The sequence below is a fragment of the Psammomys obesus genome, unplaced genomic scaffold (genome assembly GCF_907164565.1).
Source record: "Psammomys obesus unplaced genomic scaffold, mPsaObe1.curated_primary_1811, whole genome shotgun sequence".
NCBI classification, from domain to species: domain Eukaryota; kingdom Metazoa; phylum Chordata; class Mammalia; order Rodentia; family Muridae; genus Psammomys; species Psammomys obesus.
This window is the reverse complement of record NW_026596028.1, coordinates 465,475-475,554: the sequence shown is the minus strand read 5'-3', so window position 1 is coordinate 475,554 and position 10,080 is coordinate 465,475. Positions and strand designations below refer to the sequence as shown.

The 10,080-nt window shown below is 61.0% G+C and overlaps 1 protein-coding gene across 1 annotated transcript in view; it reads right to left on the bottom strand.

Annotated features, from left to right (window-relative positions):
* Positions 1-5,629: 5,629 nt before the first annotated feature.
* The window catches only part of Pinlyp (phospholipase A2 inhibitor and LY6/PLAUR domain containing), a 5,606-nt gene continuing 1,155 nt past the window's right edge, over positions 5,630-10,080 (bottom strand). Inside the window, exons 3-6 of the mRNA XM_055620681.1 lie at positions 9,543-9,659; positions 6,213-6,365; positions 5,907-6,050; positions 5,630-5,824 (exon numbers count right to left, since the gene is read on the bottom strand). Coding sequence (XP_055476656.1) covers positions 5,670-5,824; positions 5,907-6,050; positions 6,213-6,365; positions 9,543-9,659 — 569 coding nt within the window. The 3' untranslated portion in view covers positions 5,630-5,669. The remainder of the gene's footprint in view (positions 5,825-5,906; positions 6,051-6,212; positions 6,366-9,542; positions 9,660-10,080) is intronic.

The window sequence follows — 10,080 nt, the reverse complement described above, 5'->3', positions numbered from 1 at the left end:
CTGGGCCTCGAACCCGCGGCCCTGGCTCGGCGCGAGCGCGCCCTGGGCCTGGCGGCGGGCACGCTGGCGGCGCGCACGCACTTCCCGGGCCCGGTGACGCGCGCCGAGGTGGAGGCCCGGCTGGGGGCGTGGGCGGGGGAGGGCACGGCGGGCGGCGCGGCGCTGGGCGCGCTCTCCTTCCTGTGGCCCGCGGGCGGCGCGGCGGCCACCGGCGGCCTGGGCTACCGCGCGGCGCACGGCGTGCTGCTGCAGGCACTGGAAGAGATGCTGGCCGACGCCGAGGCCGTGCTGGGGCCCGAGCCCGAGCCGTGAGGTCGGGAGTTGGGGGGCGGGAGGACGGGGGTCGAGGCGGGCTCAGCCCGGGGGCTTGAAGGGGGCCGGCTGCTCGCTAAGGGCTGCGGCCCCCCGATCCCCGGCGTTCGGGCGGGAGCGTGTTGTTCAGACAGGGACGCGGGGACGAGGACCTGGAGTGCTGGGCTCCTGTCTTTGGGGGAGGAAGGGGTGCGGGCCGCCGCTGTGACCCGGAGCCCCGGCCGGGCTGGCAGGCCTTCCATGCCGTTGGAGGGGCAGAAAGGACAGCGCCGGCCTCCCCTCAGCTCGGCTCCGCAAGCCTGGGTTGTTTTCCCGAGGCCTGGGTCCCGCCTCAGGACTGCTTCTGTCCCCATCCGCCAGGTCCCCCTGAGTGGCCCCTCTGACCACCCCAAGTCGGTTGCACTGACTCTCGCCCCTTGGTCGGCCGTGGAACACGCATTACAAATCAGTAGCAGCTTTATTTTTCATACTGTTTGACCTTTTGGCTCTTGCCTGTCTTCCTTGGGTGTGCCGGCACCCAGAGCAGTGCCCGACACGGTAGGTGCCTAGGATTCGCTGTTTCCGGTTCTTGCTCATCGGCTCCGGGTCTGATTTCAGGTTGTCCTTATCTCGATTCAGAAAGGAAGACGCGAGCAGCGGGTAGGGGTGGACGGGAGCAGGCACCGCTTGGCCACGGTCGTCACCTGAAGGTGTGCTGTATGTGTCCATCTGGCAGAGAAAGGGGCGCGACAAGTCCCAGAGGGGGCTCTGGTTGGAGGCGCCTGGTGTGGGGCTGCCTGTGACCCCAGGACTGGACGGTGGAGATGGAGAGATTTGAGGCCATCCTCAGCGACATAGACAGGCCTGGAACTCCCCGTGCTCTGGCCGGTCTCCTCCCTCCCCCACCCAGCACACCTGGACACAGCGTGACAGAGAACTCCCCGCTGTGGCCTGGGTCGTCAGGACCAGTTGTTGCACAAGTGCTCGCAGCTGCGCCTCCGCCCACAGGGGACACCTGATTGGAAACAGCAACCACGTGCCCGCGCCGCCTCAGAGTTCATCATTCCCAGCCACCCAGCGCCTCGCGCCTTCAAGGCAGCTCTGCTGGAGCCAGCAGCCGTCCACGGGCGTGGCAGGGGCGACCACCTAGCCCCACCGCCCTCAGTGTAGCCAGCAGGCCTTGGGTTTGGGGCTTTCCCCCTGCCTCCTGAGTGGCCGGGCTCACACCATCTCCTGGCTTTCCAGTTCTTCCCACTGCCATGTGTCAATGACTCAGAAACGAAAGAAATCGTAGGTAGACTTCCTCGGTAGCCAAGGGGGGCGGTCAGTGGCCAGTGACACACAGGCGTGGAGTGGCTGCAGGGGCAGAGGGGTCAGACTGGGTAGAGGACACTGGGCAAGTCACCTAGCCGATGCGTGGTAGCTGCTTTTCTCGTCGCTGTGCCAACACAACCTGGAAAAGGCCGCTTACTGAAGGTCTTTGTCCCATTGAGGTGGGACTGTCACGAGGCAGGAGAGTGAGGCGGCCCCACTTGGGAAGCAGAGAGCCTTGGTGTTCCGCCGGCTCCCCCGAGTCCTAACCCTCACCCCAGGACCACAGCCTGTGGGCCGGCTCCTCACAGAGCAGGCGGCCACTTCGTTTAACCGAGACAGTGTAGATTCCATCAGCTCAGCCGAGGCTGCAGAGGGCCCGCGTCCCGAGTTCAATTCCCGGCACCCACTTGGCTCCCAACCCTCCACAGTGAGATCTGGTGCCCTCTGCTAGCGGGCGGGTGGAACGCTACATGGAATAAATCTTAAAATACTTAGTGCCCATAGCAGCAGGTAGCTGGGAGTTTGCTGTTGCACACCGGCACGTGAGCGCGCTGGAACTCGTACCCCGCTCACTGCGCTGCACGGCCTCTGGAGAAGCCTGGAGCACAAAGTGTGCTCCTTTGCTGCCCAGGCCCCACTCCTCGGCCTGGCAGCCGCAGCGTGCCCACTGGGGCTCGTCCCCCTCAGCCAGCCTCGACCCCGGCACGTGGCCAGTGATGGCTGTGAACTCCTGAGCCTCCCGCCTCCACCTCTTAAGTGCTGGGGTCACAGCGTGCCCCACGCCCTGCTCTGCCGTGTCCTGCTTCTGCTTTGGTGCCGCCCGGCGCCTGCTCTGCCCTGCTGCTGTCAGTTCTCGGCGTCCTGATACGGCAGAAGCGTGCTGCAGCTGTGGCACACTCTGGTCGGCTCCGTGGGTGTGTGTAACAGCACCTGTGTTTCCTGACTCCTCAGGGGTAATTGCCCGTCTTTTGTTGTTCTGTTACTTGGAGATAGAGGGTCCAGGCTGTCTCAATTTTTTTTTAACAAGGTTTCTCTGTAGCCCTGGCTGTCCTGGACAGATTTGTAGACCAGGCTAGCTTCAAACTCACAGAGATCTGCCTGCCTCTGCCTCCTGAGTGCTGAGATTAAAGGTGTGCCCCACCATGCCAGGCTGTCTCAAACCCTGGAGGCCAGGTGCCCTCCTGTGCCAGCCGCCCGAATCCTGGATTAAAGGCCGAAGTGGCTACTCTTTAAACTACTGCTTTCTCCTTCCCTGCAATCGGGCCTTCCTCGGTGGCTCACGCCTTGAGCGCATACCCCTGAAGATCTGGGTCACCGGTGTGAGTGATGACCTTCCGGGCCTGTGTGATCTTCTGTTAGGAGTTTTAGGGTTTTTCCAGGGTGTAATACCACCGAGCATGAGACAGGGTCTCTGGAGGCGTCCGAACAGAGAAGGCGCCTGTTCCACCGCCCAGCAGCTGCCAGCGGGCTGCTCTCGGGCTGAAGGGCCGGCAGGAAACCTGGGAAATGCCAGTCCTCCGTGCTGGATTGTAACTGTATAGTGAGTCTAGGCATTACCCTTGTCGGAAGAGCAGATTCAAACACTCTGTGACTGCGGGTGGGGAGGGTGGCCCTCCACCTCCACCTCGTGGAGGAACCACCTGTTGGAAGGCGGGACAAAGCCAGTAGCCGGACAACTTGTGGTGTGGTCTGGAAAAATGAGTAAAAACACTAGAAATCCGATTGTGTTCTGATTTAATTCATTGATTTTAAGCATCTGTGTGTAGGTGTGTGCTGTGAAAGGTGCTTTCACCTGCTGAGCTGTGAGATTTTTAAGATGCTTCCAAGTTTGTGATAGCCCAAGCAGCTGAACGCTGGAGACGGCTTATTTCCCAGCTCAGCCTGACTCCGAATGTTAGCCACAGGGACAGTAGCAACCGATGCTGTCAGAGGCCCAAAAAGCCCTCATGAGCTGGACTTCCTCTCCAGATGTCCTTGGGTTTCCTGTCATCACTGCCACATTGAAAAGCCCAGGCAAAGGGCTGAGGGTGTGTCTCCTAAGAATCCCCCAGGGAAGGGCTGGGGTGTGCCTCAGGGGTAGAGCCCCTGCCTAGAACCCCCCAGTGAGGGGCTGGGGTGTGGCTCAGTGGAGAGCCCCTACCTAGAATCCCCCAGTGAGGGGCTGGGGTGTGGCTCAGGGGTAGAGCCCCTGCCTAGAATCCCCCAGTGAGGGGCTGGGGTGTGGCTCAGTGGTGGAGCCCCTGCCTAGAATCCCCCAGTGAGGGGCTGGGGTGTGGCTCAGGGGTACAGCCCCTGCCTAGAGTCCCCCAGTGAGGGGCTGGGGTGGGGCTCAGGGGTAGAGCCCCTGCCTGGAATCCCCCAGTGAGGGGCTGGAGTGGGGCTCAGGGGTAGAGCCCCTGCCTAGCATATTCAAGGCCCTAGGTCTACACTCACTACTGACACAAAACTGATCCAATCTTTTGTTATATAACCTGGTCTGTGATTTAAGCTCATCCTCCTCCTGCCTCAGCCTCCCGAGCATTGGTTTACAGGTGTTCTCTACCAAGCCCCACTAAAATCTTTAAACTGAGCCAGGTGGTGCCCTCAGAAGGTAGAGGCAGGCAGATCTCTGTCCCAGCCTGGTCTACAGGACAGCCAGGGCCACACTGAGAAAGCCTGCCTGGGAAACAACAAAAAGCTCTGTTGAGTGCAGGTTTAGTGCCTGCTCTGGGGTTGTCAAGGAGCCAGGAGACTCACTGCTTCTGAAATCGCCAGCCCCCGGCCTTCCAATCGGGGGAGGAGTGGGGAAGGAGTCTCCTGGTCAGGCGTGGCCCTGTGACCCGCCCCGAGCATGGAGCTGGGAGTGCCAGGTCACTCCTGGGCCACAGTGGCAGTCATGCGGTCCTGCAGAGGAGGCCTCCCAGGCCCTTCCTGCAAAGGGATCAGCTGATCTGCTCCTGGAGTGAGCAGAACCCGCCTAGGAGGGCGCTCAACTTGTCGAGCAAAGGCAGGCAGGCTTTGTGGCTTTGGCCCCGTGACTCACCAGGTGGCCGCCACCAGGACTAACACTTCTCTTTGAGCCGGGCAGCCCCCAGTGCAGGAGCTGTCCTCGAAGGAGCCAGCGCTAGAGCAGAGCAGCCAGGAGCGCCCACGAGACCCACCCACCTTGGGAACAGGGAAGCCCGTTGAAGGCCACAGTGAAGCGTTTCCTGAGAGCCAGTGTGGGAGGCCATTCCCTTAAAGGCGGCTCCCCTGCTCTAAGCACTTCCAAAGGAGTTTCACCACGCCAGGACTCCGAGCTCCTCGCTCTTAATAGCCACACGCTGCACACATGGAATCACATAAGGCAGGAGGGTGACCAAGGCCTGTGTGGGCCAGACCAGAGTTCATGATTCTCACCCATCCTAGCTGTCTGCCTCAGTTTCTCCATCTGTAAGGTGGAGAGGGTGAGTCAGAGACTGCCTTGAGCTTGAGGCTGAGCTGATGACAGCAAAGAGCTGGGACCATACGATGATTATAAAATTAAAGTACTTAGCCAGGCGTCCCTTGCCCTATAGCAGGGAACTCTGTCTCCCTTCTTTCCCCCCACTCCCTCCATCTCCCTCAGTCCGTCTCTCTGTCCCTGTCTTTCTCTCTCTCTGTGGCTCTCTTTCATCTCTCTCTTTTACAGGTCTCACTGTGTGGCTCTGGCTGTCCTGGAACTTACTAGGTAGACCAGGCTGGCCTGGTCAAACTCACAGAGACCCACCTGCCTCTGCCTCCAAGTTCTGGGTTTAAAAGCGTGCGCCCCACACCTGCACCTACCCATAATGCAGCCAAGATGGCTTCGACCGGATCTTCCTGCCTCTACCTCCCCAGACTGGGATGAAGCATGAGCTATTACACCCAGTTTTTGGTGTTTGTTTTGTCAGCTTTTGAGGCAGGCTCTGGCTGTGCCGCCTCAGCTGCTGCACAGGAAGGGGGAGGAGTCAGCCAAGCCCCCAAGACCTGTGCTGTTTGCTGCCTCCTTTCCAAGAGGCAGCTGGCCACAAGGAAGCTTTGCTTTGTTCATCCGATTTAATTTACAGGCATGTGGAGCGTGGGGCTCACTCCCCCCTGCCCAGGGGGTACAGGGCACGGTCGCAGTCTGCCCGGCGCAGGAAGTAGAGATAGTAGGCTGAGGGGACCTCAGCTCCTGGCTGGGTGTGGCAGGCACTGGGCGTGGCGCAGCCCCTCATGGCGAACTTGGTGTTGATGATGCCTGTGAGGACAGTTCCGCTGTGGGTCAGGAAGTGCCGGCCTCTATTCGGGGGCCCCCTCCCCCCAAGCCCACGCACGCTCACCAGCCTGCACGTTGCCAGCGAAATAGATGCAGTGTGTCTCGGGGCCCACGCAGCGGGCGGTCTGGGTGCCCGGGCACGTCTCGTGGAAAGGCGCGAGGCAGGAGGGGCACGTCAGGCCGTTCTCAGTGCGGTTGTTCAGGGGAGCTGGGGATGAAGACCGTGTGAAGCAGTTGGGAGACTGTTCCCCCACATCCGCCGGGCCCTGGGAGCGGGGTGGCCTTCCCAGGGAAGAAAACGCAGGCCCGAAGCCACCTGGGGCGTGCCAGATGTCACGGGACGGCCGCGCTGCTGCAGAGCCGTACTTACGGGGCACCGAGCCTCGGTTGCAGCCGTCAGTCTGGCAGCAGTGGGCATTGGACACCATGTAGTCGCTGGGGGTCATGGTGGTGGACACGAAGCCCGAGTAGCAGTCCTTAAACTTCATGCATGCCTTGAAGGTGGTCAGTGACTTCCGGCCCTCTGCAGGCAGGGACGGGAGAGGGAGAGGAGGGCAGGGGTGCTGCCAACTCCCTCCTGACCGTCCCTGCCCTTCCCCCTCCCGGTCCTCCCCACCCCATCCTCCTCACCCCTCCCACCCTCCTTACACCTCTCCATCCTCCCCACCCCTCCCCTCCCCCCCCCCCCCTCCCCCCTCCTCTCCCCACCTCATCCTTTCCCCTCTTTCCCACCCCACCCCACCCTTCCCCGTCCCTCCCCATCCCTCTCCATTCTCCCCTCCCCTCCCTATACTTCCCACCCCTCTCTATTCCTCCCCATCTCACCACTCCCTAACAGGATCTCTCTCTCTCTCTCTCTCTCTCACACACACACACACACACACACACTGAGGCTGGAAAGATGCCTTGTTGCTTTAGAGCACCAGCTGCTCTTCTAGAGGACCAAGTTCGGTTCCTAGCACCCACATCTGGCAACTTACAACCATCTACAGTTTCAGGTCCAGGGACCTGTCGCCCTCTTGTGGCCTCCGTAGACACCTGCACTCATATGCATGCACACACAGACACTCACACATAAATTAGAATAAAATTGTCCAGACTGGGTCTCTCTATGTAGCCCTGGCTGTCCTAGGGGTTTGTAGTCCAGGCTGGCCTCGAACTCAACAGAGATCCTCCTGCCTCTGTCTCCCCAGTGCTGGGATTGAAGGCGTGTGCTATTACACCCAGCTAAAATGTGCAAAACATTTAAGGTGTGTGTGTGATCCCAGGCCTGGAAACTGCTCAGCATCCATGAGCTCCGGGCACTGGGTCTGCCTATGTGCTCTCTCCTGGTGAAGAGTGAGTGTACCCTGAAGGCTATGCCATCGGCAAGGCCAGCAAACTGCAGACACAGGGGCTGCGGGGGAAGAAACGAGGCCCAGTGATGCAGCTGAAGAAGCTTCGGGAGTTTCTGGGCTGCTGATGAAGTTAAGCACGAGTGAGTTCTCAGGGCCATGAGGGAGGAGGCAGAGCTCAGGCTGACAGGCCTTGAAGAGAGAAGACACTCATGCGATAACATTCCTGTACCACCGCTCTGCTCTCCATCTCCGCTCTGCTCTCCATCTCTGCTCTGCTCTGCTCTGCATCTCTGCTCTGCTCTCCATCTCCGCTCTGCTCTCCATCTCTGCTCTGCTCTCCATCTCTGCTCTGCTCTGCTCTCCATCTCTGCTCTCCATCTCTACTCTCCATCTCTGCTCTGCTCTCCATCTCTGTGATGGTGGCGTCTAGCACCAGGGATGGCACATCCCACCAACCAACTTTTGTCTTATTAAAAAATAGTCAGGAGGCAGAGGCAGGCAGATCTCTGAGTCCCAGGCCAGCCTGGTCTACAGAGTGAGTCCAGGACAGCCAGGGCCACACAGAGAAATGTTTTGAAAACTGAGGTGTGTACGTGCACACATGCCCAGCGGGAAAGAGGCTCCAGGGGTCAGTTGCTTCTGTCACCCAGTGACACTCGCACCTCTGCACCAGGGTCCCTACCTGCTGAGCCACCTCACGGCCCCACTTCTCGAAGGCCACATGCACAATCCACCTGGTGGGTGGTGCTCTCGGGTCACCCGACCTCCACTGCCCACCCAGCCGCTGCACACAGTCTGCGGAAGCCGCCCGAGGCCACCCTGTGTCCGCTCCCTCTGCCTTCACAAGTCGCCCTGCACTGTCTCACTCTAGAAAGCCCATGATGGCCTCTCCCCGCTCTTCCCGGTCACCCTCACCCCTCGGCAGTGCTGGGTGGGTGGCTGGAGTCGCCTTCATTCCTCCTGTCTGAACGAGGCCGCCTGGGCTGGAGAGCCGGCTCAGGGGCTAAGAACACCCTTCCGGACGAGCAGGGTTCACTCCCCAGCACCCACGGGGCAGCTATCTGTCTGCAATCCAGGTCCTGGGCATCTAATGCCCTCACACCTGTGCGCGTAGAAGTACGTTATTTATTTATTTATTGTTTTTCTGAGACAGGGTTTCTCTGTGTGGCCCTGGCTGTCCTGGACTCACTCTGTAGACCGGGCTGGCCTCGAACTCACAGAGATCCACCTGCCTCTGCCTCTCGAGTGCTGGGATTAAAGGCCTGTGCCACCGTGCCTGGCTGAATCGGTTATTATTAGTTTTTTAAAGGTGGCCTTGAGGACTGTGATTTAACTCAGGAGACAGAGGCACTAACCACCACTCCTCACAGCCTGAGTTAGATCCGTGAGGCCCACATGACGGAAGGAGAGAATGGACTTCACGAGCTGTTCTCTGGCCTATACATTCCCACACCAACGCATACGCACTTTTAATGTGGAGACTGGCTTTCATGTCTCACGGCCGTCAGTGCCCCCCGCTGGGACTCGCCCCTCCAGTAACTGATGGAGACTCAACAGCCACCCTGTCCTCTATCGCCTCACCTCTAAGGCCAGGCTCTCCCGTTACTCCTGGGTCTCCCCCACTCGCTCCTCCTCCTTTCTCCCTCCTCTTCCCTGCCTTCTCTGCTCTTCCTTCCCTCCCTTCCTCCCCCCTCTCTCCTCCTCTCCCCTCCCTCTGTCCTCTGCCCCCCCTTCTTTTGTTAAGTCAGGCAGGCTGGCCTCAACTTGAACATCCTCCCACTGACCCTACATCCCAACATCTCTTCCTCCAGATTTCTTTGCTCCCCCCCCAGGGATGGTTCCTCTCCCCTCAGGGGGCCTTTTCTGTCATCCCCCCCAACAGCCCAATACCATGCCCCCTCCTGTCTCTATGGGCTTCCACCCCGCGCTGTCTCCATGCTGGAGAGACTGTCCCTGGGGAGACAGCGGGCTCCTTGGCTAGGGCAGGCACCAGGGAGGACTGCGGCTCAGCTGAGAGCCCCAGCAGCCCCCAGCTGCCTGCAGTCTGCTGGAGGTCGCCCTGGTCTGCAGCCTCCACAGCCCGCAGGCACGGGGGTACAGACTTTCAAATAAACTAAGAGGAGACTCGCCCCCTCCTGCTGCTTTCTTGTGTCCTCTTTTCTTTTCCTCACCCAGACCGCCACCCACTCTTGAACCTGCTCGAACGCACGCGCGCGCGCACACACACCCGCACGCACACCGCAGCGTGTTACACGAGCACCACGAGCCTTCTCGGGTTCCTGCATCGCTGTGACCATCCCGCCCCCTGTGACCATCCCCCCACGGGGGTCATCCTCTGCCCGGGAGGCGCCTCGCCCTCCTACTTGAGCTGGCCTCGCCCACGAGCACCACGCATGCGTCCTTGTCGGCCTCGCAGGTCTTCATCCTCCCGCTGCACGTGTGCCCGGGGCCTCTGCACACCTCGCAGCTGAGCGGGCACCCTGCGGGGGGAGGAGAAGCGGGCGTGGTCGGGCGCGTGGGCCTGGCGCTCCCGGGGGCAGCCCGAGCAGGGCCAGGGGCCATCCGGGCTCCACGCTCAAGCGAATCCACGGCAGCGGCTTCCACGCGGGACACGACTCTCCCCGGAGCCGCCTCACTCCGTAATTACAGGCTCTGGAGCAGACGCCAGGGTCCGGGACAGCCCAGGGGCAGGGAGGGCTCTGGGGCTCCATGCGCCAAACTTCAGGTCCAGCGGGTTCTGGGCTCGGAGCCGGCCTCCTCGAGGGGCCGTGCCCGACTCCGGGCGACCGCCGCCTTGGGACCCAGGCCATGGGGGGGGGGGCAGGGACAGAGAGGCCGGAGCTGTGTGTGAGCGGGGATGGGGACAGAAGCTGGACTGTGTGTGAGCGGAGACGAGGGACA